This window comes from Pipistrellus kuhlii, unplaced genomic scaffold (assembly GCF_014108245.1).
Source record: "Pipistrellus kuhlii isolate mPipKuh1 unplaced genomic scaffold, mPipKuh1.p scaffold_m20_p_16, whole genome shotgun sequence".
Classification (NCBI taxonomy): domain Eukaryota; kingdom Metazoa; phylum Chordata; class Mammalia; order Chiroptera; family Vespertilionidae; genus Pipistrellus; species Pipistrellus kuhlii.
Window position 1 is genome coordinate 3807117 of NW_023425471.1, and position 27923 is coordinate 3835039.

The following is a 27923-nucleotide window of genomic DNA, read 5'->3' on the forward strand; positions in this document are numbered from 1 at the left end:
GCGGAGGGGCGGCTAGACGGGCCGCGGGGTCCCACTTCCGGCCGTGTCCCCGGGAGACGGCTTTGTGCGCTCGGGGCTGGGCGCAGCCCTGGTGTCCGGCGGCCGGCCCGGGCCCGCGGCGGGATGTTCCGCGGCCTGAGCAGCTGGCTGGGCCTGCAGCAGCCGGTGGCGGACGGCCGCCCGGTCGAAGGGGACGGGCCGCCGGCGGGAGGAGCCCCCCCGGAGCCGCACTCCGAGGCTGCGGCGGAGCCGGCGGAGCCGGCGGAGAGCGAGCTGCTCCACCAGGCCAAGGACCTCGGCGGTGAGTCGCCCGCGTCGGGGTGGAAGGTGTCGGGGTGGGAGGAAGGGGTGTCTGTCGATCGATCCCCTTGGGAGAGCTTGGTGGGGACCCGGGCAGAGCCGGGGCTCCATCCGGCAGTCAGATCCCGAACCCCAAGTTCCTCGTGACATCGTGACACATGTCCCCGTACAAAGTGGAAGACATCGGGGGCAGAGCCGCAGAAAGGGCTTTCGGGGGGACAAGGGATCTTTTTTGTCCAGCTCCCCAACTTCCACAGCCCCCCCCCCTCCCCTCTTGTGGGGTGTGCAGGAGGCAGCTGATCGCTGTTTCTCTCCCATCGATGTTTCTCTCTATCCCTCTCCCTTCCTCTCTGTAAAATATCAATAAGATATAGTTAAGAAAAAAAAAAAAGATATCCAACTCCACGGGCCGGACTTGAAAAGGCGAAGCTAAGCCACCACCCAAGGCGCTTGGGTGGGTTGGAAAGAGTGACTTTGTGTCCTCAGGGCAGAACGTGTTTTCGGAAGTTAATTGAGGAAGAGGTACTGGCCTCCGTGAGGCTGGTCTCCTTTTTAGGTGCCATGGGACCTTTTCCCTTAAGGCAGGAGAGGAGCTGCCAAGTTTTGTCCGTGGCGTTCCAGTTTCAGTACTGGATGTTTTATGAACCTTATCTTTTTTCATCTGTTAAAAAGCCCCGTGACCTGGGAGACAAGCCTAGAGTTCTCACCCTCAGTTATTGTCATAGTAAGTGGAGTTTGGACCTAGATCTAATTTCAAAGCCCGTGCTCTCTGCGAGTTTACTGTCTAGTAGGGAGGAGGGTAAAAGTAGGCTTGAAAGATAAACACATGCTCCAGTAGTTCTGATTTTAGAGAGACTTTAGCGGACTTAATCAAAGAAAACGTCTTTGAGAAGGAAGACCCTAAAGCAGACAGCACTAGGGGAGAACTGCAGCAAAGGTAGCTATTAAATTTATTTTAAAATAGTTTATTGATTTTCCACAGAGAGGAAGGGAGAGGGAAAGAGAAGAAACATCGATGGGAGAGAAACATGGATCAGTTGCCTCCTGCACACTCCTACTGGGGATGTGCCCGCAACCAAGGTACATGCCCTTGACTGGAATCCAACCTGGGACCCTTGAGTCTGCAGGCTGACGCTCCGTCCACTGAGCCAAACGGGCAGGTAGGTATTAAATTTAGCAAGCATTTAAAAAGAATCTGCCTTTCTGGTGTGGCTCAGTGGATGGAGCGTCAGCCTGCGGACTGAAGGGTCCTGGGTTCGATTCCTATCAAGGGCATGTACCTCGGTTGTGGGCACATCCCCAGTGCGGGGGGGGGGGGGGGGGTGGTGGTGGTGGTGGTGCAGGAGGCAGCTGGTCGATGGTCCTCTCTCATCAATGTTTCTAGCTCTCTATCTCTCTCCCTTCCTCTCTGTAGAAAATCAATAAAATGTATTTTAAAAAATAATAAAATAAAATAAATAAAAAGAATCTAAATGACAAGAGCGCTAGGGGAGGCAGGAGCCTGAGAGTGGAGAAACACATATTTGAATAGGAAAGGCTCTATACATTCAAAAATGTTACTTCAAAGGGGAGGGCCGGGGAAAACAGACAACCTGAAATCATGGCGGTACATAATCTGTCTCAGGGCCCAAACAGTGCATAGAGTTATAAAACTAAGTCCTGTGTATAGAATCACTAAGAGGGAGTGAATTTTTCCTGTGTAGAAAACTAGGAAGAGCTTAGAGTATTGGAGAGGTGTGAGAAGATGAATTTGACCAGAGCAGAAAGGTTATGTTAGGCAGTTGGCACAGATAAAAGTTAGCAAAAGTAGGGTATGGGGATTTACCTGCTTTCCTATAGCACAGAGAACCATTTTCATTTTTATTATTTATTATTTTATTTATTTTTTTAATATATTTTATTGATTTTGTACAGAGAGGAAGGGAGAGAGATAGAGAGCTAGAAACATCGATGAGAGAGAGTCATCGATCAGCTGCCTCTTGCACACCCCCCACCGGGGATATGCCTGCAACCAAGGTACATGCCCTTGACGGGAATTGAACCCAGGTCCCTTCAGTCCCCAAGCCGACGCTCTATCCATTGAGCCAAACCGGTTTCGGCCCATTTTCATTTTTTAAAAATGTTTTTTTTTTTTTTTTTTCAGAGATGAAGGAAGAGAGAGAGAGAGAAACATCAATGATGAGAGAGAATCATTGTGACCTCCTGGTTCATAGGTCAACACTTAACCAGTGAACCACACTGGCTGGGCCATTTTCATTTATCTTAAAGGAAGGTATCAAAAGTGGCTTCTGCTGCTAGTTGGTTTGGTTCAGAGGATAGAGCATCAGCCTTCAGTCTAAAGGGTCCCAGGTTTGAAACCAGTCAAGGACACATGCTCAGGTTGCATATTGGATCCCCAGTGCTGGAGCAAACAGGAAGCAGCTGATCAATGATACTCTCATTGATATTTCTATTTCTCCCTCTCCCTTCCTCTCTGAAATCAATAAAAAATATATATATTTTAAAAAGTGGCTTCTGAAAACTTTGTGAGGGCTTTTAATTTTTTACATAGCGAGGGAGAGGGATAGAGAGTTAGAAATATCGATGAGAGAGAAATATCCATCAGCTGCCTCCTGCACACTCCCCACTGAGTATATGCCCCAAACCAAGGTACATGCCCTTGGACCAGAATCAACCCTGGGACTCTTGAGTCTGCAGGCCAACGCTTTACCCACTGAGCCAAACCGGTTAGGGCGATGTGAGGGCTTTATTAAAAACTTGATGTTTGTATTTAGTACTAAAGACCTCTGAATACTTTTTTTTCTTTTCCTTTTGAATACTTTTTAAATAAATGTGTGTTCAATATGGATGTCTACTTTGAAGTATAATGCTGTGATCTCTTTTCTCACCAGACTCTCCTGATCTTTGGGGAAGCTAAGGTTAGATAGTAATATTCCCCCCCTTTCCATGTCCCCACGCATTGTGAATTTAAAGTTTCCATATAAATGCAAGTTCCTTTAGCTCTAATATTTATGTAACTGTTAAAAAGATGTACAGGTTCTATTTTATACTCAAACCTTCAGAAAGCCAAGAGAGTTTACCAGATGTTTGTTATTTCTATATATTGATCATAAGAGGTATATTATCTTTATTTTTGTTTTGTTGTTTTGTTTTTAATCCTCACCCGAGGATATTTTTTTTCCTTGTTTTTTCTTTTAGAGAGAGTAGAAGGGAGGAAGGGAAGGGGAGAGAGAGAAACAATGATGTGAGAGAGACATATTGATAGGTTGCCTCCCACGGGCACCCCAACAAGGGTCGGGATCAAACCTGCAACCCAGGTACATGCCCTTGACCAGGCATCGAATCCGTGGCCCTTGGGTGCCTGGGCTGGCACTCTAACCACTAGGAAACACTGGCCAGGGCAAGGTATATTATCTTTAAAAAGACCTATCTATGTTTTTTGTATTGTGTTATTTTTTAAATATGTCTATTGATTTCAGGGAAGAAGGGAGAGGGTGCGAGAGAGAGAAACATTGGTGAGAGAGATTCATTGATCCATTGCCTCTTGTACACACCACTACCAGAGATTGAGTCTGTAGTCCAGCATGTGCCCTGACCAGGAATCGAACCGTGACCTCCTGGTTCAAGGGTCGATGCTCAATCACTGAGCTACACCAGCCGGGCCCATCCTTGTTTTGAAAACTGAAATTAAATATCTCACTTGGCTGACGTGGCTCAGTGGTTAAGCGTTGACCTAAGGACCAGGAGGTCATCATGGTTTGATTCCCAGTCAGTGCGCATGCCCAGGTTGGGGCTCGATCCCTGGTGGGGGAGCATGCAGGACGCAGCCCATCGATGATTCTCATCATTGATGTTTCCATCTCTCTCTCCCTCTCCCTTCCTCTCTGAAATCAGTACAAATATTTAAAAAAAAAAAAAAAAAAAAAAAAAAAAAAAAAAAGAAAGAAAGAAAGAAAAAAATTGGACTCTAAATATTTCTAGTTCATGATGACCTATTTATAAATTTAGGCACCTCACGGGTTAACAGTGGATACCCAGGCCTACATTCCATTTTCTTGCCCAAAAACAGATCTTCCCATCCTGTCCCTCCCTCCAGATAAACTTAGGACCGCCTATGGCACCTATTCCAGAGGAGGACACTTTATAAGGAAACTAACTGAAGAACTTCTCTCTGCCTTCCTGAAGGCCCATGCCCCAAAGTAACTTACAAAGTGGTTGTGTGGTTTTGTTAAAGTCAACCAAATTAGAGCTTTATCTGTACTCTTTCTTTAATTGAAAAGAAAATTGGTACCTAGCCAGTGTGCTTAGAGCTTCGGCCCACACACTGAACGGTCTTGGGTTCATTTCTGTTCAAGGGCAAGTACCTCGGTTACAGGCTCGATCCCAGGCCCTGGGTTGGGACATGTGCGGGAGGCAACCAATCTGTGTCTCTCTCATATCGATGTTTCTCTCTCTGTCTCTTTCCCTCCCACTCTCTCAAAAAAAAAAAAAAAAAAAAAAATCAATGGGAAAAATTATCCTCAAGAGGATTAACAAGAAAAAAGAAAAATGGTACCTCTGAGAGTATCGAATATCTGAGTTATTCACACAGTTTAAATAAGTGGGAGGTGGCCAAAGATGAGCGTCGGCTTTTTCAAAACCTTCCCTAAGACCAGTCAATGCCCATGAAGGAAAAGCCAGTTCTTGTACCTTCCCATTGGAAAAGTAGTATTAGGTCTAGTAATAATTAATGTCGTTTTCTAATACTTTTTTAAATCGAATTTATTTAAACAATACAACAAAATTTAATCAACAATATAGTTGCCCTTGTTTTCTACTACTTGTGCCCAATGCTCAGGAAGCATTTTAATCCTTCTGTTGTAAAATTCTTGTGATTTTGATGCAAAAAGTTCGGTCAATGCATTTTTGAGGCATTCTTCATTATTAAATTTTTTTCCAAGAAGAAAGTTTTGCAAAGAACGAAACAAATGGTAATCGGAAGGGGCAATATCAGGAGAATATGCAGGTTGAGGGAGAACTTCCCATTCCAACTGGCGCAGTTTTTCAGCAGTGATTCTTGCAGTATGCGGTCGTGCGTTATCGTGGTGAAGAATTACGCCCTTCCGATTAATCAGCGCGGGTTCTTTTTCTCTTAAAGCTTGGGCTAACCTTTCCAATTGGGCAGTATACACTGCACTTGTAATGGTTTGGTTAGATGGTAAAAGTTCATAATGAAGAATTCCTTTAAAATTCCACCAAACACACAACATCACTTTTTTCGCATGCAAGTCAGGTTTTGGCGTGGGCTGCGGAGCCTCATTTTTGTCCAACCATTGAGGCCGCCTTTTCAAATTAACATACAGCACCCATTCTTCATCTCTGGTAACAATTTGCTCTAAAAACGGCAAACGGTTTTGACGAGAGAGGAGCGAACTGCAAATTGTGACTCTTTGATTACGGTTGTTGTCGGTCAACTCATGAGGAACCCATTTTCCAAACTTTTGGACTTTGCCAAGTGCACGCAATTGATTGGAAATTGTTTTTTGTGAACAATTTAAAGTTGTCGCAAGCTCTTGTTGGGTAATTTGAGGATTTTGCACCAAAAGAGCTTTAAGAGCTTCTTGATCAAAATTGGACACACGGCCTCGACCACTCTTGTCATCTAACCAAAAATTTCCCTCGCGAAATTTCTCAAACCAACGCTGGCATTTTCTGGCGCTAACTGCATCTTGACCAAAAGCACTACAGATGTTTTTTGCAGCCTCACTTGCTTTTCTTCCTAATTGGAACTCGTAAAGCATGCAGTGCCGAATATGCTCTTCATCCGCCATCTTCTTAGCCCTAGTTTTGCAACAAAAACCAAACCAAACACAAACTTTTTCAAGCAAAACTTGTTAATTGCACTTCACACGTTCTGTAGATACCACGTGTTTGAAGGTTATGTCAATACAAGTCAACGCCAAGCAAGATTTTAAACGAATGTTAAAAATGACATTAATTATTACTAGACCCGATATTTGTAGTGGAACTGTGTTAATTAGGCCACCCTCCTTTTTTCCTGAATGGAAAGTGCAGCTAAGAAGACTCCAAAAGTTAGTGTGTACATAGGAAAATACATGTCTACTTTGAAAAGAAGTAAAATCCCTAATTCAGTTCTAATGACAAAGATTTACTACAAGGAGGGCAGTACAAATGGTCAAAAGCTTGGATCCCATCCTATACTATATAATAAAAGGCTAGTATGCAAATTGACCGAACAGCGGGATGACTAGTCACTATGACACACACTGACCACCAGGGGCAGATGCTCAATGCAGGAGCTGCCCCCTGGTGGTCAGTGAGCTACCATAAGGGGAGCATGGCTCAGCCAGAAGCCCTGAGCAGGACTCATGGCTGGTGAGTGCAGTGGTGGTGACAGGAGCCTCTCCCTCCTCCGTGGCATCACTAAGGATGTCCACCTGCTGGCCGTCAGACATCCTCTCGCAGTCCAGGGCTCTCGAAGTCTGGGACCCTTCACTCTTTACCACCCGCCTGCAGCAGTGGTGGGCGCCACCACCGCTGTGATCACCAGCTGTGAGCCCGGCTTCTGGCTGAGTGGCACTCCCCCTGTGGGAGCGCAGTGACCACCAGGGGGCAGCTCCTGCATTGAGCGTCTGCCCCTTGGTGGTCAGTGCACCTCATAGCGACCAGCTGTTCTGCCATTTGGTCAATTTGCATATTAGGCTTTTAGTATATAGGATCGTTTGCAAATTGCAGAAAATCCAGCTCCAAATGATAGAAAGTCCCACAAACAGGCTTAATGAGAAGACCTTGATTGCTTGTGTCCAGGGTCCCCAAAACCACCCCCAGGTTTTAAGAGCACTCATCAAATTGGGGTTTCTTTGGCAAGGTGGAAGGTGATAGGCTATTGGCTAGGCAGTCAGTGGGTAGATCTGCCTCTGTCACAATGGACAAATCATTTCTCCTTTGTGAGCCTTGGCTTCCCTATCTGTAAACTGGACAGATTATATCTACTGTCCAGGATGGTTGTGAGACTAAAAATGACAATGAAAATGAAGATAAAATGACTACGATCAATGTTCCCGTTCTTCTCACATCTTCCATAAGGTTTTGGAGGCGTGCTCACTCACAGATGTTTTACTTCCTTTTCTTCCTTGGCTCAGACCCTCTCTTGTGCCTAAGTTCCCGAAGTGGACACTGTACTCCTGTTACTTCTTGTTAACTTTATATATATACTAGAGGCCTGTTGCACGAAGATTCATGCAATAGGCCTTTCTTCACCTGGCTGCCGGCATTGGTTTTCCTCTGGCACCTGGGACCCAGGCCATCGCTCTGGCCACTGCCTTCTGCCTTGGCTCCAGTAGGAGTCTGCAAGCTTCTTGTTGACTCTGGCTAGAGTCTTCGCTCCGCACTGGCTCCCTCCACCCCCTACCCTCCCCCTCGTAGCAGGTGTCCTGCCCCATCCTGCTCCACTCAGCCGCTCCATGGCTGGGGGGGGTTAGGGGTCAGGGCTGCTGCCATCTTTGTCCTACTAGTTTGCATATTCCCTCTTGATTGGCTGGTGGGTGTCAGTGCAGCATGGTCAATTTACTTGTTTTTACTTTATCAGTGTAGGTGTGTGTGTGTGTGTGTGTGTGTGTGTGTGTTTTATTTCAGAGAGGAGGGAGGGGGAGAGAGAAACATTAATGATGATGATGATGATGATGAGAGAATCATTCATCTGCTGTCTCCTGCACTCCTCACAGTGTGGGGATCAAGCCTGCAATCTGGGCATATGCACTGACTGGGAACCAAACAGTGACCTACTGGTTCATAGATCAACACTCAACCACTGAGCCACTAGCTGAGCACATCCTGTTAACTCCTTACTTTAGTCTCAATTTTTTACTAACTAGTTAATAAAAACTGTCTTTAACGTGGTGTCAGATTATCTCTTTGCAAATTAATAAGCCACTTCTTGTCTTTATGAGCTTCTTACCTGAAAATCTCTTGCCATACTCTCCCACTTCCTTCTCCCTCTGACTTCAGAATCCAGTCCAATCTCTACTTCCTCCCTTCTCTGAGTGCCTCTGTTTAATGGATGCTAGTAATTGTGCTCCTGTGGTTGTCTATAAGTTTTTTGTTCGTTTAGAAATGGCCATTCCTTGGGGGCAATAACTGCTTTCTCTGTGTTTAGTGTATATCATGTACAATACTTCACCCATGGAGCTATTAAAATCTGAGAATTAAGATTATTATGCTAAAATAAATGTTTTTAAAAATATTTTTTTTATTGATTTCATCAAGGAAGGGAGAGGGAGAATTAGAAACATCACCGTTGCAAGAGAATCATTAATCAGCTGCCTCCTGCACGCCCCCTACTGGGGATCAAACCTGCAACCTGAGCATGTGCCCTGACAGTAATTGAACCCTTAGTTCCTGGTTCATAGGTCGATGCTCAACTGCTGAGCCACACCAGGTGGGTAACAAGACAATTTGAAACAGTTGCTGGGGGAGAACCTTTGCTAAGAGTCTTTGAAAGAGATTCTAATTAACAAGGAACATGCCCTATGGCTTAAGATTCTTGAAAGAACTCTTTAAGGGAGAAATTATAAATACAGTAACCATTGTACTAGAATGGAGCATAAACTCTTCTTTTTATTCTTTATAGGCTATTTATTTAACTTCGCAACTGCTGCTACAAAAAAGATAACTGAATCAGTTGCTGAGACAGCACACTCAATAAAGAAATCAGTAGAAGAAGGAAAAATAGATGACATCATCGATAAGGTACATTTAAATATCTTTGATAGTAGAAATTTATGAAATTCATTAGCTAATATCCTTTTTTTTCTTATGAATTTTATTAATTCAAATAGGAAAGCATATTCTTTTAAAAAATATGTATGTTTTTGTTGATTTTAGAGTTAGAGAACATCGATGGGAGAGAAATACCTGCAAGCTGCCTTCTGCATGCCCCCTATTGGGGATCCAGCCAATAACTTGGGTAGCAAACTAGTGATCTCTCAGTGCATGGGTCAGTACTCAACCACTGAGCCACACCGTCCAGGCTAGGATATCTTATTCTGATAAAAATATTAATAGTTGAGATTCTTGGAATTTTTCTCTTTTTGTGTAAAAATAGCTTTGATATGAATGATCTGATTTAAGTAACCTTGGTTTTTATGTAGTCTAGGTATGTTGATACTTTTTGAGTAATATTAAACTTTTCATATTGTGAGTTTAATTTTCAACTGTTACACTTCAGAATATATTTATGCTTTTTATCATTTGGTTAATTAATTATTTATTTATTTTTAATATTTTATTTTATTTTAATAAATTTTTTATTAAATTATTATCTGTGTACATATTTTAACATTGCCCCCCCCCCCCCGTTAATTTTTTAAAGTCTTAGCCCATTAGTAACAATCCTTTTAAAACTCTAATGGGTTGACTTTGTTCATTTTTTTACAGTGGTGAATTTTATGTATGTTGGTAATTATTTGAATTAAGGAGGTCATCAGTTAAACTTTAGCTTGTCATTTAGATACTTTTCTTGTATGTACTATTTGTTAGAATGAGATTTAACCTATTTTATTTTTTTGAATAACACAAAAGTTCAGTTTTTAACTCATTTTACTTTTGCATTTGAAAAGATAATTTATCATAAAAGGAGATTGTATTCTTGAAATTAAAAAATGTTGACAATGCCCTCTTCTAGATAGGGTGAACTATCACCTTTTTAGCATTTTTATTTGAAGAAAATCAATAAAATATCTCAAATAGACTTCACAAATCTTGAATGTAGTTCTTTCCTAATAATAACATTTTCAAGGTAATTTGACACTTTATGTATTTTTTAACAGACCATTATAGGAGATTTTCAGAAGGAACAGAAAAAATTTGTTGAGGAGCAACATACCAAGAAATCAGGTATAGTATAGGTTTGCTGTACACGACTTACTTACCTGCCGAATTTTATTGAGCACTTATTACCAGACACCATGATAAGGCCCTGAGAATGCAGAAATGTGTAAGTAATGGCTTCCATTCTTTGGGTAGCACAAACCCATAAACCTTTAGGATTTAAAGGAAGAAAGGCATCATTCCCCACGGCTGGGATGGTGGGGAAGGTCAGCCAGTGATGGCGCCTCTGAGGAGCAGTACATTTATTTACTGACAAATGCTTATTAAATGTTGGCAGTTAACAAAAATCTCAAAATATCTACTTTTGCCGAAACCAGTTTGGCTCAGTGGTAGAGCGTCGGTCTGCAGACTGAAAGGTCCCAGGTTCGATTCCGGTCAAGGGCATGTACCTTGGGCTGCAGGCACATCCCCGGTAGGGGGTGTGCAAGAGGCAGCTGGTCAATGTTTCTCTCTCATCGACGTTTCTAGGTCTCTATCTCTCCCTTCCTCTCTGTAAAAAATTAATAAAATATATTTTTAAAAAATATCTACTTTTGCCTTTTGATGGTGTTCAAACACAAAACTGGCCTCATGTCATTGAATTTGGCAAAAGTAGGGTCAAATAATTCATTCCATTTGGGCAGTGCTACAGATTCAAAACAGAACCAGTTAGTCCCGTGGCCAATGCCCTTTAGGCATTGTTATGCTTTAGTAAACTCAAAAGTATGAAGCAGCTCTTTGGGACAAATAAACTATGCAAATTAGCTCAACAGCGATTCACGGGAGGGATTAAATTGACCTAGGTACGAAATCAGGGAAGGGAATGCAGGGAGCATCTCAGGGAATTTCATTCCTTGGTCACAGTACCCACATGGGACTAGTGGCTTCCATATTGGACAATGCAGATCTAGAACATCTCCATCATTGCAGAAAGTTCTGTTATATTAACTGAACAGGATCCAATAACAGTTTGTTTGAAGCGTGAAGGATTCCATCTACAGATACAGGTTATTAGTCAGGTTGTGGAAAAACCATAAGAATAGGTGACCTTCTCAATGAAAAGTGTGTCAGAACATGAAGAGAGGTGATCAGAAGTCTGCACTGTTTAAGGGGGATGAGGAACACAAGGGATTGACAGTTTTGTTTTTGTTAATATATTTATTGATTTTTTTACAGAGAGGAAGGGAGAGGGATAGAGAGTTAGAAACATCGATGGGAGAGAAACATCGATCAGCTGCCTCTTGCACACCCCCCACTGGGGATGTGCCCGCAACCAATGTACATGCCCTTGACTAGAATCAAACCTGGGACCCCTCAGTCCACAGGTTGACACTCTATCCACTGAGCCAAACAAGCCAGGGTAACAGTTTTTGGGTTTGTTTTTAAAATATATTTCTTTATTGATTTCGGAGAGGAAGGGAGAGGGAGAGAGAGACAGAAACATCAATGATGAGAGAGAATCATTGATCGGCTGCCTCCTGCACGCCCCCTACTGGGGATCTAACCTACAACCCAGGCATGTGCCCTTTGCCAGGAATGAAACCTGGGACCCTTCAGTCCACAGGCTGACGGTCTATCCACTGAGCCATACTGGCTGGGACGGGATTGACATTTTCTAAGTGGCTGCTAGTCTAAGATGGGCTCCTAAGTCACCCCAGAAACTCTGTGGGACTCACCTCTCCAGGTGGTTGCCATTTGTCATCTGGTATTAAAAGTGTGCTAAGTTGTAATCATTTTCTTGTGAGCCCCAGAGACACAGGCAGGGTGGAAGGCATCGTTGTATTCCAGCACTTCGCTTCTAACGGCTCAGAGGATTTGATCCCAGCCCCATTGTCCATTGCCTCTGATTTTGCCCATTTCTTTCATTTGCTTTCACTCCTGTCAACCCTTTTCTCCATTTTTTTTTCCAAATAGTTTATTTTATTTTTAATATAGTTTAATGATTTTTTTACAGAGAGGAAAGGAGAGAGATAGAGAGCTAGAAACATAGATGAGAAAGAAACATCGATCAGCTGCCTCCTGCACACCTGATACTGGGGATGTGCCTGCAACCAATGTACATGCCCTTGACCGGAATCGAACTTGGGACCTTTCAGTCCACAGGCTGACGCTCTATCCACTGAGCCAAACCAGTTTCAGCTCAGTTTTTTTTTTTTTTTTTTTTTTTTAAATATATTTCATTGAGTTTATACAGAGAGGAAGAGACAGGGATAGTTAGAAACACTGATGAGAGAGAGACATCGATCAGCTGCCTCTTGCATACCCCCCACTGGGGACGTGCCCGCAACCAAGGCACATGCTCCTGACTGGAATCGAACCTAGGACCCTTCAGTCCGCAGACCAACGCTCTATCCACTGAGCCAAACCGGTTTTCGGCTCGTCTCGGTTCTTAACTTCTTATCTTGCAGCCTCCTTATCAAACTTTTTTTCATGAGACAAGTACATTAACTTTTTATAAAAACTATTATTTTTTGGGCCCAGACGACACTGCTCAGTGGTTGAGTATTGACCTATGAACCAGGAGGTCACGGTTCGATTCCTGGTCAGGATACATGCCCATGTTCCTGGTTCCATCCCCAGTGGGGGGCATGTAGGTGGCAGCCGATCCATGATTCTCATCATTGATGTTTCTCTCTCTCTCTCTCTCTCTCTCTCTCTCTCTCTCTCTCTCTCTCTCTCTCTCTCTTTCCCCCCCCCCTTTCCCTTCCTCTTTGAAATCAATAAACATATATTTTTAAATCTCTTTAAAAAGAAACACTTTTATTTGGAAATGATCTCAATATATAAAAAAGTTGCAACAATAAAACTAATACAGAAAATACCCGTATACCTTCTACCCAGATTGTTAGTTTTCCAGCTTTAGGAAATTTAACATTTATATAATACTCACATTCAAATTTTGTCATTGACCCAATAAAATCCTTTATATATTTCCCCCCTGAACATAGCATCCAGTCCAGGGTACAAGATTGCATTTCTTGTCACATATCTTAGTCTCCTTTAATCTGGAGCATTTCCACAGCCTTTCTTTGTCTTTTATGACATTAGTGGTTTTGAAGAATACCCCTCCTTTTTTATTATTTAATAGACCATTTCTCATTTGAGTTTTGTATGATACTTCCTTGTGATTAGATTATAATTAGATGCAGATTATGCATTTTTGGCCAGAATACTGCTTAGATAATGTGTCTTTCTCAAGGTATCACATTTGGAGGCCCACAATGGCCATGTCTCTCTCTATGGTGATATTGATTTTGGTCAAGGTGTTGCACAATTTCTTCACTGTATAATTCAAGTGATTTTTTATTTTATTTTTTTTTTACCAAATGCATACATGCTTAAGACTTATGCATTAAGTCTGGGAATAATCCCCTAGGCAGTTTTCTTTTTTTTTTTTTAATATATTTTATTGATTTTGTACAGAGAGGAAGGGTGAGAGATAGTTAGAAACATCGATGAGAGAGAGTCATCGATCAGCTGCCTCTTACACACCCCCTATTGGGGATATGCCCGCAACCAAGGTACATGCCCTTGACCGGAATCGAACCCGGGTCCCTTCAGTCCCCAAGCCGACGCTCTATCCATTGAGCCAAACCGGTTTCGGCCCTAGCCGGTTTCCTCAGTGGTTAGAGCATCGGCCTTCGGACTGGAAGGGTCCCAGGTTTGATTCCAGTCAAGAGCACATACCTCACTTCAGCTTCCCCAGCCCTCGTCGGGGTACGTGCAGGAGGCAACCAATAGATGTGTTTCTCTCACATCTCTCTGTCTCTCCCACTCCCTTTCACTCTCTCTGAAAATCAATGGAAACATATCCTCAGATGAGGATTAACAACAAATAAAAGTCTGGAAATTATGATGAATGGTCATTTGGAACTCATTAGTAATTTGCTAAAATGGTTGTATGGAAACTTGCTCATTTTTTCAAACCCCAATTGCAGAGTAACCCTTGTAACTTGTTTGTTTGTTTGTTTTCTTTTTGACTGTTAAACCTTTCAGAAGCAGCAGTGCCCCCGTGGGTTGACAGTAACGATGAAGAAACAATTCAACAACAGATTTTGGCCTTATCAGCTGTAAGTATCTTGTGGTATTCTGTGTTTTATTCGTATCACAATTTTATTTTTAGCAGATGTTTTTCTTCTGTACAACTTTTCAAATCTTTTAAGTTGTTAGGAATATATGTATCAACTTCCACTATTTTTTTCACTAACTTTTTTTTATTATATAACTTTTTTTATAACTTTTTTTTTTTAATAAATCTTTATTGTTCATATTATTACAAATGTTCCTCATTTCCGCCCCCCCTCCACCAGGTTTTTTTTATAACTTTTATAGATTTATTTTAGCGAGGAAGGGAAAGGGGGTAGAAAGAGAGAGATTTGTTGTCTCATTTATGCATTCATTGGTTGGTTCTTATATGTGTGCCCTGACCAGGGATCGAACCTACAGATTTGGAGTTTCAGATGATTCTCTAACCAACTGAGCTACCCTGCCTGGCTTTTTTCACTAACTTTTCATTTGTTTCTCCATGAGTTATTTTTTCTTCATGGAATAGAAAACCCTATGCAAAAACATTTTTTTTCATCCTTAAAAGAATGCTTTTGTTATTAAGATGAATAATCTTTTAATATATGCTATCATACAGAGTTTCTAGACAGCATTCTAATTCTTCTGAATGAAGAGATTAATTATATTTTAAGTTTCTTCTTAACTGCTGTATGTATTTGAAACTGAAATTCAAAGAAATAAAATTCTATATGCTAGCCCACAAAATTGGGACTTTAGAATCAAACCGTAACCTCCTGGTTCATAGGTCGACACTCAACCACTGAGCCACGCCGGCCAGGCTTGCTTTTCTGATATGACCACCGTGGTTAGCTGACTTCAGTTTTGAGTTAGAACGTGTCTAACATCATCTACACTAGTTTTCACATACCTATCAGTGCCCATTAAAACAAACGTGTTCGTATGACTTCGAACTGTATCATTTCAACTAATCGCAGGATTGAATTTCCTTAAGGCTCTCCAGTTGAGACTTAAAAATATGTGAAAAGATCGGCCTTTCTCTGCTCTCTCTTGTAAATTTTTTTTAAAAATATATTTTATTGATTTTACATAGAGAGGAATTGAGAGGGACAGAGAGTTAGAAATGCCGATGAGAGAGAAACACCGACCAGCCGCCTCTTGCACACCCCCCACCGGGGATGTGCCAGCAACCAAGGTACATGCCCTTGACCGGAGTCGAACCCGGGACCCTTCAGTCCGCAGGCCAACGCTCTATCCACTGAGTCAAACCGGTCCCGGCTCTCTGCTCTCTCTTAAGTGGACAGGTTAACAAGCTCATTGGACTCTGCAGTGAAGTCTTTAGGAGAATTCAATATTCATCAAATCAGTGATGCATCGGTACATATTAATTGTGTTCTGTGGTTTTTCCCCTTTGCATCAAAGGACAAGAGGAACTTCCTCCGTGACCCTCCCATCGGCGTGCAGTTTCATTTCGACTTTGATCAGATGTATCCCGTGGCCCTGGTCATGCTCCAGGAGGATGAACTGCTGAGCAGGATGCGATTCGCCCTTGTTCCTAAACTGTAAGCACTGGATTCGCGAGCCTGAGGGGCGCTGCTCATGAAACGTGTATTCGCATTTTCTTGCTTTTTAAAAACTATTTTTATTGGTTTTAAAGAGGAAGGGGGGGGGGGAGAGAGAGAGAGAGAGAGAGAGAGAGAGAGAGAGAGAGAGAGAGAGATTGAAACATGAATGATGAGAGAGAATCCTTGGTCGGCTACCTCCTATATGTCCCCTACTGGGGATTGAGCCCACTGCCCTGACCAGGAATCAAACCGTGACCTCCTGGTTCATAGGTCGATGCTCAGCCACTGAGCCATACTGACTGGGCTGTATGTGGATTTTCTAATGGTCTTGGTAGTGTGCACAGTATGAGGGGAGAATTATGGAACAGGAGCCAGGAAAGTCTCAGACTCTCTTCATAAAAATGGGCTCTGTGGCCCTTCAGGACCATTCTCTCCCTCTCTCTCTCTCTCTCTCTCTCTCTCTCTTTCTCTCTCTCTCTCTCTCTCTGTGGCCCTTCAGCATCATTCTCTTTCTCTCTCTCTCTCTCTCTCTCACACACACACACACACACACTCACACACACACGGTGCCATAGAGTCAGAATGAAGAGTGGACTTTTGGGAAATGTGGGCTGAAGCTGAGATGTGAGATGTGCTCTTTCATCTCTGTTTAGAATAGGGGTGTCGAACTCAATCAGAGAAGGGGCCAAAATCTAAAATCCAGCCTAAATCGCGGGCCGAATGGTTTACTGAACAGTCATAAACTGTCATTGTGATAGAAACGCAGCGGAGTGCAGTGATGACAACACGGTGCGGGCCACATTGCAAGGCCTGGCGGGACGGATTTGGCCCGTGGGCCTTGTGTTTGACACATGTGGTTTAGAAGGTAGAGAGCATTTAAGTTAACGTGAGGCCCGTCAGGACCGGCTGCTGCCTTCCCTGCTCTGCTCTGCTCCCCAGCAGCACTGTCCTTGTCCTCTTTCCCACCTGAGGCTTCTCCTCTGCCCAGAGGCACTGTCCCCTCCCCAGGTCCCTGCCTGCCCCTAAAGTTCCAGCACAAGCATAACGTCTGCTGTGCTGGCCGTCAGCCCTCTTCTCCTCCCCTCTGCCACCACAGGCTCTTCCTCCCTTTTCTAATTCCAGTCCCAGGTTTTGAGGGTCACATTTCCAGAGTCAGCAATATGAGTGTTCCATTTTCTAGCGCTATGTTCTTACTGTATGGGTGCAGTGTATTGCTGTTCTCTGAGGACATGAAGAGCAGTTCTTTTTTTTTAAAAAAAAATATGGTGGTTTTTAAAAAAATATATATTTTTATTGAAGGGAGAGGGGAGAGAGAGATAGAAACATCTATGATGGAAGGGAATCATTGATTGGCTGCCTTCTGCACGCCTCCTATTAGGGATCGAGCTGGCAACCCCAGGCATGCTGGAATCGAACCTGGGACCCTGCAGTCCACAGGCGACACTCTATCCACTAAGCCAAACCAGCTCGGGCATGGTGGGTTTTTAACTGATTTCAGAGAGAGGGAGGGAGAAGGTGAGAGAGACAAACATCGGTGAGAGAGAAACATCAATTGACTGTCTCCTGCACACCCCCTACTGGGGATCAAGCCCGAAAACCTGGGCACGTGCCCTTACCGGGAATCTAATCTCTTGGTGCGTGGTATGACACTCAGTCCACTGAAGTGTAGTTTTTTGTGTGTTTTTTTTTAATATATTTTATTGATTTTTTACAGAGAGGAAGAGAGAGGGATAGAGAGTTAGAAACATCCATGAGAGAGAATCATCAATCAGCTGCCTCTTGCACACCCCCCACTGGGGACGTGCCCGCAACCAAGGTACATGCCCTTGACCGGCATCGAACCTGGCACCTTTTAGTGCCCAGGCCAACGCTCTATCCACTGAGCCAAACCCTTCTCGGCAATGGCTTTTCCCTGTTTTTTAAAATATATTTTATTGATTTTATACAGAGAGGAAGAGAGGGACAGAGAGTTAGAAACATCAATGAGAGAGAATCATTGATCAGCTGCCTTCTTCACATCCCCCACTGGGAACATGCCCGAAACCAAGGTACATGCCCTTGACAGGAATCAAACCTGGGACCTTTCAGTCCGCAGGCCAACGCTCTATCCACTGAGCCAAACTGGTTTTGGCTACACTGTTTATTTTGGACATTTCCTAGAGTTCAGAAGTAAAAGCGACCTTGAGCACTAGCCGGGTGGTTCAGTGGTAGAGCGTCGGCCTGCTGACTGAAAGGTCCCAGGTTTGATTCCTGTCAAGGGCATGTACCTTGGTTGCGGGCACATCCCCGGTAGGGGGTGTGCAAGAGGCAGCTGGTCGATGTTTCTCTCTCATCGACGTTTCTAGCTCTCTATCTCTCTTCCTTTCTCTCTGTTAAAAAAATCAATAAAATATATTTAAAAAGAAAGAGGAAATATTCAGGCTGCTCACTACCTCATGGGAAAGTTAACCTCACTTTTGTATGACTGTGGTATTATGGTGTAAGGCCCCTGAATTTACCCCGGTAACTGCCCTAGGTCCTGCATTTGTTCCCCGGGTGTCTAAGTCTGTGTACCCCTCATCTTCCCGTGATTACCTTGTGAAAGGAAGTTTTCCGAAGTGGGTATGGAGTGTGGTCTGATTGCAGAAGAGAGCACTGTAGGGAATCTGTGTGCAGCCTAAGACTTCCTTAGCTCTTCCAGCAGCGGTAGCATACTGATATTTCTACGCTAAACTTGTAGTCGGCTAGAAGTCCTTACTAACTGCTATTACACCAAGTCTCCCTCCTGCCAGACTACTTCCCACAGGTGCTATAAGAAAAAGAGACTTCGCTGAAACCGGTTTGGCTCAGTGGATAGAGCGTCAGCCTGCGGACTGAAGGGTCCCAGGTTCGATTCCGGTCAAGGGCACATGCCTGCGTTGTGGGCTTGGTCCCCAGTCGGGGGGCGTGCAGGAGGCAGCCAATCAATGGTTCTCTTTCATCGTTGATGTTTCTATCTCTCCCTCTCCTTTCCTCTCTGAAATCAATAAAAATAAAATAAAAAATGAAAGCCCCCCCCAAAAGGAGGGGTCTATTAAAAAAAAGAGAGAGAGAGAGACTTCTAAGGCCACATGAGTTTGGGAAATGCTTCTTGGCACGTGGTCAGAACTGAGCAAGTAAGAGGTCCTTATAGCCGTGAGCATCTGTGTTGACAACTTGTCTTATCCATCCCTAACCCGCCCCCCAGCACCTAGCATGGGGCCTGGTGCAGGTGCGCTCCGTAAATGTTGGCGGGATTAGCTGAAACCGGTGTGGCTCAGTGGATAGAGTGTCGGCATGCAGACTGAAAGGTCCTAGGTTCAATTCCGGTCAAGAGCATGTACCTTGGTTGCAGGCACATCCCCAGTAGGGGGTGTGCAGGAGGCAGCTGGTCGATGTTTCTAGCTCTCTATCCCTCTCCCTTCCTCTCTGTAAAAAATCAATACAATATATATATTTTTTAAAATGTTGGCGGGATTAATGAAAGAGAAGATGGCTGTATCTAGCATCATGTCAGCTTGTTACCTGGCCTGGTTTGGGGAAATAATCTTGCATTTTGCCTGTGGCACTTCAAAAGCTAGCTTCCTGGCCCAGTTTAGCTATTTACCGATGTGACCACCCTGCGTTCTGATATCCTGTCCTCATTCACAAGCCCGGTCCTCAGTGTTTTCTTAGTTCTCACTGGTTTTCTTCTACTCCTTCCAAGTTTTCCTGTCAGACTTTCTTCCTTGATATTCCCCCATTCTCAGAACCTTCTAATAAAGCAGGAGGTAAAGAGACATTCTCGTATACTCTTGTCATTTTTACTAGCAAAGCATTTTTAGAATTAAAACAACTCCTCCAGGCAAAACAAACAAACAAACAAACAAACAAGAACAAAAAACACCACACACATCCCACAAGTCTCCAAAGCTGTTCCTTGGCTGACCTTGGTTTGGGGGATGATTCTATAAATCAGCAAATTTATAGAAAGGTGAGAAGCACAGTCTAAAGAACTTTTTTCTGAGTCATTCTGACGCTCCATCATTCATGATTACTTTAGTGTGCATTTTCTACAAACAGGATTTTTCTGCATAACTTCTATGTAACCACCCAAATCAGGAAATGTCACTTTTGGCTTTTTACTCTCTTAATTCTCAGACGCTATTCTGGTTTTACCACATGTCCCAGTAATGCCTTTTTTAGCGAAAGGATCCAGTTCAGACTCACATGTTGCAACATCAACCATCTCCCACCTCGGTGCTAACTCCTACAGATTGCTAATTATTTGCAAGCTACCAGACACTACCTCTCATAAGGAACAACACCCACAATCCTTTCTTTTCACTGCTTGCACGCTCTTAATTCTTCAGCGAACAGCAAATAATGGGTGGGTCCTGGCGCTGTTTCCAGTTTCCCAGATGGTCGTGCTCAATGGTTGAGCATCAACCTATGAACCAGGAGGTCATGGTTCGATTCCTGGTTGTGGCAAATGCCCAGGTTTCGGGTTCAGTCCCCAGTAGGGGGCAGGTAGGAGGCAGCCAATCAATAATTCTCATCATTCATGTTTCTCTCTCCCTCCCTCTCCCTTCCTCTCTGAAATCAATAAAAATATATTAGCAAACAAAAACAGTAAGCAAATAAGAACTTTTTGGAGCCCCCCCCCCTTAGATTTGCTAATGCCCCTAAAAATCATCTGTTCCAATCTCCATTCAAGAAATAAGCCCTGCATGCATCTGTGTGCCTGCATGCTCAAACGTGTTGTTGTTTGTCTTTAAAAGCGTGAAGGAAGAAGTATTTTGGAGGAACTACTTTTACCGCGTGTCCCTGATTAAGCAGTCAGCCCAGCTCACCGCCCTGGCCGCCCAGCAGCAGGCTGCCGGAAAAGAAAAGAGCCTTGGCAGAGACGATGTGTTGCCACTGACAGGTATCTTCAGAGAACTTGCTGTGAAAAGCAGAGTTACTTTTAAAATATTCTTAATGTAGACACCCTCATGAGCTTGTCATCTTGTATGTGCCAGAAATGTCATCATCATCTAAAGGAAAACTCTTCTCTCCAGAAGATAACGCTCTCTCTGACCTAACTGACAAGTCTTCACCAAACTTTACTTTGCTATCTTTTTCTTATTCCTCAGGTTTTGTTTTGAAATATGTTTGTATTTCAAAGAGAGGAAGGAAGAGGGAGAGAGAGATGGAAACATCAATGATGAGAGATAATCATTGATTGGCTGCCTCCTGCACACCCTGTACTGGGGTCAAGAACCAAACCCAGGCATGTGCCCTGACCTGGAATCAAACTATAATCTCCTTGTTTATGGTTCCACACTCAACCACGGAGTATTCCATTCAACCCAGTGTTTCCCAGTGCTGTACTCTGTAGAGCAGAACTAAGCTCCATTCCACTCCAAGTTACAAATACCCAGCTCAAAGCCAGGCGCCATTAAATTACACATTTGACTCTTATTGTGACAGTTTACCTCTGGTTGTTCGGGAATGATTTAATATCAGCAATGACGTCTTAATGTCTGTAAGAATAATTAAAGTAAGTACATCTTTTTAATATGTTTTTATTTATTTTTTAAAGAGAGAGGGATAGATAGAAACATTGATGAGAACCATTGGTTGGCTGCTTTCTGCATGCTCCTTACTGGGGATGGAGCCTGAAACCCAGGCATGGGCCCTGACCAGGAATTGAACCAGTGATTTCTTGGTTCATGGGTCAATGCTCAACCACTGACCCACACCAGCTAGGCAACTTTGTTTTATTTTTAACATTTTATGACTATCTGCTTTGTATAGGTACTATTTACAACTGGAGACACTTCCATTCATGGAATTTTATTTTATTTTTTTATAATCTTTATTGTTCAGATTATTATAGGTGTTCCTTCCCCCCCCCCCTCTCCCCCATAGCTCTCCTCCACCTGATTCCCAACTTCACCCCATGCCCTTACCTGTCTTCATCCATAGGTGTAAGAAATTCATGGAATTTAAAATAATTATGCATAGTGGTGTGTCCTAAGGATTGGGTAGTTCAGACCACTTATGTAATGAAATTGCTCTGCACAGCTGAAACCGGTTTGGCTCAGTGGATAGAGCATTGGCTTGCGGATTCAAGGGTCCCGGGTTCGATTCCGGTCAAGGGCATGTACCTTGGTTATGGGCACATCCCCAGTAGGGGGTGTGCAAGAGGCAGCTGATCAATGATTCTCTCTCATCGATGTTTCTATTATAACTCTCCCTCTCTCTTCCTCTCTGTAAGAAACCAATAAAATATATTTAAAAAAAAAAGTTAAGAAATTGCTCTGCACAGTGAAAGTTGGCATTTTACATATAGATGTTTATATGAATCCAAGTGTCTGTCATTCTTTTGTATTTCCTTTTATTAATTTTATTGGAAAATACAATTTTACCAAATACTGCCTATGTAACAAAAGGGGCATAAGACAGGGCTCATTAAAGACTGTATATCTAGTAAGTTTTATAAGTTGGCAAAAAGTAACCATGAGAAAAGGAGAAGCTGTGATTGAGCATTGCACTTTACTTTGAACTTTCCAGCATTTGTGACAAGAGGAAAACTTGGTAAATTACTTAATTCTCATTATCCTAAAAGAAAGAGCAGAACTACCCTTCAAATGGATTTTGCTAACACTGAAGTAAAAAACAAAAAATTATTTCCTGCTGTCAAGCTTGTATAATGGGCATCGAATATGATGACATGTTTAAAATATCCCCAAAAGAAAGAGGTTGGGATGGTTTCACCAGGCTGTTGTATCTAATAAAAGGGTAATAAGCAAATTAACCATCACTCCATCACAAAGATAGCAGTGCCCATAGCCACAAGATGGCGGCGCCCAGTCCTCTCACTCCTGTTGAAGTCCCTCAGTCCCAGAGGGCCAGCCACTGAGAGTGGGCAGTGTGAGCAGCCTGGCAGAATGTTTGCTTTGTCACCGCGGTGACAAAGGCAAGCATTCCACCCTGGTCCCAGAGGGCCTCTGGGCAGCAGGCGTGGGGCGGGGGAGGGGGAGTTATGCTTGCGTTGTCACCCTGACAACAAGGCAAGCGTTCTGCACCTGGCCATGGGTGGGCCTCTGGGCAGAGGGCACCAAGTGGCCAGGCCCCGCAGAGAGCTACTGGCGCACTAATTCGGTTTTATTTTATTTTATTTTTTAATATATTTTATTGACTTTTTACAGAGAGGAAGAGAGAGGGATAGAGAGTTAGAAACGTCGATGAGAGAGAAACATCGACCAGCTGCCTCTTGCATACCTCCCACCGGGGATGTGCCCGCCACCAACATACATGCCCCTGACCGGACTCGAACCCGGGACCTTTCAGTCCGCAGACCGACGGTCTACCACTGAGCCAAACCGGTTTTGGCTAGTTTCTTATAATAATGTAAAAAGTGAAAACATAACATCAAAAGTTCATTCCTGTAAGTTATCTAGTATCATTAAACTTGTTGACTTTTTAGTTGTTACTATTTTGTGTATTCAGAATTGAATCAAGCAATTATTGTCTCTCTTATTCTTACTTCTTAGAGGCAGTACGGCCCAAAACGCCACCTGTCGTAATCAAATCTCAGCTTAAAACTCAAGAGGTAATACAGTTTTACATTGTACCTAGTAGTTGATGTCTGGAAATAAGTCATTGTGTTAACTGTCTGAGATGCTATTTCAAATAAATACAGGTCTTCTCCGAAGAAGAGGGGTCGGGTACTTGTATAGTTAAGAACCTACAGCTTAGACTTGAGGCAATTCCCTGGCACAAATCATTCTAGGTGTGCTCACTGGGGATTGGACAGAATGATTGGAGTGATCCTTACTGTGATTGAACCCAGTAGATTCAGGCTGTAACTTGTTTCGTCACCAATCAACTGTGCAGGTGAGAAGGTTGGAGAGCAGTGATTATTGGGTCAGCAGAGGGAGGAAACGAAAATTATGCTGTATTAAGCTGAGGGGTGACCATGAACAAGAGGTCTAGGCTATAAATGTCTCTTAGAAAGCTGTTGCCAGAGCTGCTTTGTTGCATTTCAGGATGAAGAGGAGATTTCTACCAGCCCCGGCGTTTCTGAGTTTGTCAGTGATGCCTTTGATGCCTGTAACATAGACCAGGAGGATCTGAGGAAGGAAATGGAGCAGCTTGTACTTGACAAAAAGCAGGAGGAGACACCCGTACTAGAAGGTACAAAACAAAATAGCTGCTCTGTTCCCCATTCTCATGTTTATTGTCGGTCGTTATTATGACACAGGTGTACAAAAATATGCTGTAAGCCGAAACCGGTTTGGCTCAGTGGATAGAGCGTCGGCCTGCGGACTGAAAGGTCCCGGGTTCAATTCCGGTCAAGGGCATGTACCTTGGTAGCGGGCACATCCCAAGTAGGGGGTGTGCAAGAGGCAGCTGATCAATGATTCTCTCTCTCATCGATGTTTCTAACTCTCTATCCCTCTCTCTTCGTCTCTGTAAAAAGCCAATAAAATATATATATTTTAAAAATGCTATAACTTTTGCATTGGAATTGTTTCTCTGTTCACTAGAGGAAGGATTCTAGCACACACGACCAGATCTCACACCCCTCTCCCCTAATCACGCACAGAAGCTCAGAGAGGAGAAACAGGCCCGGTGATGCATCCCAGGCCTCTCAGCCCGAGGATTGGAGGAGAAACAAGTACACCTGTCACATGGAGATGTTGCCCTCTGGCGCTCTGCTTTAAAAGCAGGCATCCTCCTTAGGTTTATGCTTCTCTCTAGAAGCTTCTTTTACTAGCTGCAGTGTGCCACAAAAGCATCGCTTCTGGGAAGAAGCAGGCTGCCTCTAAAATACTAAAGTAGTTTTTAAAAAAAAAGGTGTGGGTCAGTGGTTGAGTGTCGACCCATGCACCAAGGGGTTGCCAGTTCGATTCCCGGTCAGGGCACATGCCTGGGTGGTGAGCGAGATCCCCAGTATGGGGTGTACAGGAGGCAGCCGATCGATGTCTTCCTTCTCATCGATGTTTACCTATCTCTCCCTCTCCTTTCCTCTCTCTGTAAAAATCAACTAAAAATATTTCATTAAAAAAAAAAAAAAAAAAAAAGGCAAAGGCCTGGGCCCATCATTAGATGAAAACTGTTCCTTGAAGCCTTCTGAGACTTAAAATTCAGGGAATCGGCTGTTCCTATAGGCTGTGCAGAGAGCACCGGCCAAAAAATTGGCCCGTCTCTCAAAGGCTGGCTCCTGGCTGTTCCAGAGAGCTGTTCTTTCTCTGAATCCCTGCCCTACTTGTAATTTGGGCCACTTAATATTCCTCTCTACAGTAGTCTTGGCTCCCAGCACAATTGTAAGTTCCTCAAGGACAGTTACACCCTGTTTTATAACACTGCACTGCAGATGCTTTGTTCTTTGCATACATATGCACATAGGTACACGCATACACACAAGTATATTGAATGTTCAAGTGGAAAGTTGCAGCTCTACATCTCAACATGGAAAACAATTGTGAGAGCTCAGATGGAGCCTACACAAGGGGCCAGGCTTCAGCAAGAGATCGCCTGGCTTCCTGTCACTCTCAGGCCATTTGGATATTTATAACATCATTCACTTAAAATAATTCACTAAATTTATGTTGCTATGAGAAAAGCTCCTAGATTTATTGAATTTCCAGTCCTACCTGCGGTTGCCTTGGCAGGGCCAGATCAAATGATTTTGCGGGCCTTATTATACGGCCCGCGGGCCAGACGTCCCCCACCCCTGCTGCAGGGAGACTGCTGCTAAAGTGGTGAAGCACATGCTGTGGAACCCGCACATCTGGTACCATACGTGCATCTTGCTGTCAAGCTGTGTGATCTTGGGCAAATCCCTTCACCTCTCATCTCCATTTCCCCATCTGTAAAATGTACCTAACAGTGCTATCTAATCCATGGATTATTCTAAGGAAGAAAAAAAGAGTGATATGTAGAGAATGGTTAGTGCAGTGCCTAACTTAGCAAGTGCTCAGGAAATGTTCGCTGTCTTTGCTATCATTATCATTGTTAATGGTAGAAATTAATTAGCAACCAAATATTATCAATTATCCAGTTAAATTGAAGGAAAAGCAGAGGTCTAGGTAAAGTGAAATAATACCCCCAATCTACTGAGAACATCCGATACCTTTGGTTCTACAGTTAACAAATTTTTTTTTTAAATATATATTTTATTGATTTTTTTTTTTTTTTTTTTTTTTTTTTACGGAGAGCAAGAGAGAGAGATAGAGAGTTAGAAACATCGATGAGAGAGAATCATCGATCAGCTGCCTTTGCACACCCCCTACTGGAGATGTGCCTGTAACCAAGGTACATGCCCTTGACCGGAATCGAACCTTGGACCTTTCAGTTCGCAGACTGACGCTCTACCCACTGAGCCAAACCGGTCTCGGCAATAAGATTATCTTTTGATAATTTCTCTTTACTATGAAGGAAGCCTGAGATAACCAAAATGATCATGGCTAGAACTTCCACAGGTAATGTAATTATAGCTGACTGAATTGTTAAAGCCAACATGATAAATTCAGAGAGAATCTTCTTCCTTCTCATCTGTTTCTTTTAGAGGATTCTACAGATTGGGAAAAAGAACTACAGCAGGAACTTCAAGAATATGAAGTGGTGGCAGAATCAGAGAAACGAGATGAAAACTGGGATAAAGAAATAGAGAAATTGCTGCAGGAAGATAATTAACTGTTTACTTAAGTAAGAATCCTTAACATTCTGTAACTGACATTAAATTCTAGCTGGTAACCCTCGCTGAATCAAAAGGCACAAAAGAGTATAACTATCAAGCTCAAAATTATTCTTTTTTCACATTGAAACTTGCCTCTTCTTTAAGAGATATATAGAACAATTATCCTAAGTATTAAAAAGGGATGTTTTATGTAATATTTCTTTAATATAAATTTAGAGATGATGTTCTTAGGGTCAATATTGATATCTTAGCTACAGAAACACAAGTAAAATTTTAGAATTCTGTTTCCTTGAGATCAAAATCTTCAATTGTGATTTTCTAAACATTTGTACTTCTTGTTGCACTTTTGTTGATAACTCTTATGTTAAAGTATTTAATGGATTGATAACTCAAAATTATCAAATAGTACCAAAGAACTTAAGAGGAAGCACTTTTGGAACTGTTTTCTTGTTAAGTATTTTCTACAATCCCATCTGGAGGCTAAAAGATAAAATATTCATGTTGATTTTAAAGGCATAAACATCAAGAAATTTGCCCTGGATAGTGTGGTTCAGCTGGTTGCCCATCGTCCAGTTAAACCGAAAGGTTGTCACTTAGATTCCTGGTCAGGGCACATGCCTGGATTTCTCAGGCTCCATCCCCAATAGGGGGCGTGCAAGAAGCAGCTGATCAATGTTTCTCTTTCACATTTGTGTTTCTCTCTCTCTCTCTCTCTCTCTCTCTCTCTCTCTCTCTCTCTCTCTCTCTCTCTCTCTCCCCCCCCCCCATCCCCTACCTCCTCTCTCTCTTCCTCTTCCGTTTCCTTCCTCTGTCTCTAAAAGTCAATAAAAATTTTTTTTTTTAAATCACACAATTTGACAAGAAGCACTGTGCAAAATATTTTTTTCTCTGGGGCCTTTTCCTTCTCATTTTTTTGTAACTATACCACATGTAATAATACTGCTTTCCTAAATTTTACATCATGGCTTTTATAAAAAGCAGGGCCTCTCATCCTTTTTGTATTAATGACCATCAAAAGCCTGATCTCCTGCCGAAACCGGTTTGGCTCAGTGGTAGAGCATCAGCCTGTGGACTGAAAGGTCCCAGGTTCGATTCCGGTTAAGGGCATGTACCTTGGTTGTGGGCACATCCCCCATGGGGGGTGTGCAGGAGGCAGCTAATCGATGTTTTTTTCTCTCTCTTTCTCCCTTCCTTTCTGTAAAAAAATCAATAAAATATATATTTAAAAAAAAAAAAAAGTAAATGAAAAAAAATCTAAAAAAAAAAAAAAAAAGCCTTATCTCCTTAAAGTCTCTCGTTCTTATTTAAATTGTCCCCACATAGAAATAGCTTTGTTTGTTTTAATTAAACTGTCAGTCCTTATAAAATACTTCATTGATCAGTCCTACTTGCATTCTGCTAAACTAGAAGATGGTCACTTTAAAAGAACATGGCGGCTGAACCCCCAAGGCATTTGCTTCCCGAACCCTTCATATTTTTCAAGGAGCCTTTATTTCATA

The 27923-nt window shown here is 42.9% G+C and overlaps 1 protein-coding gene across 1 annotated transcript; it reads left to right on the plus strand.

The window, feature by feature from the left end:
* SYAP1 (synapse associated protein 1) lies at positions 1-26561 on the plus strand. Its single transcript, XM_036439672.2, has 9 exons — positions 1-301; positions 8930-9048; positions 10128-10194; positions 14164-14237; positions 15613-15752; positions 20513-20658; positions 23273-23331; positions 23768-23915; positions 26293-26561. The coding sequence occupies exons 1-9, from the start codon at positions 124-126 to the stop codon at positions 26418-26420; spliced, it is 1059 nt and encodes a 352-aa protein (XP_036295565.1). The 5' UTR covers positions 1-123; the 3' UTR covers positions 26421-26561.
* Positions 26562-27923: the final 1362 nt, after the last annotated feature.

Coding starts and splice junctions, on each gene's coding strand:
- SYAP1 (XM_036439672.2), top strand. CDS start 124: ATGTTCCGCGGCCTGAGCAGCTGGCTGGGCCTGCAGCAGCCGGTGGCG. Junction 14,238..15,612: donor AGATTTTGGCCTTATCAGCT/GTAAGTATCTTG, acceptor TTTGCATCAAAG/GACAAGAGGAACTTCCTCCG. Junction 23,916..26,292: donor GGAGACACCCGTACTAGAAG/GTACAAAACAAA, acceptor TGTTTCTTTTAG/AGGATTCTACAGATTGGGAA.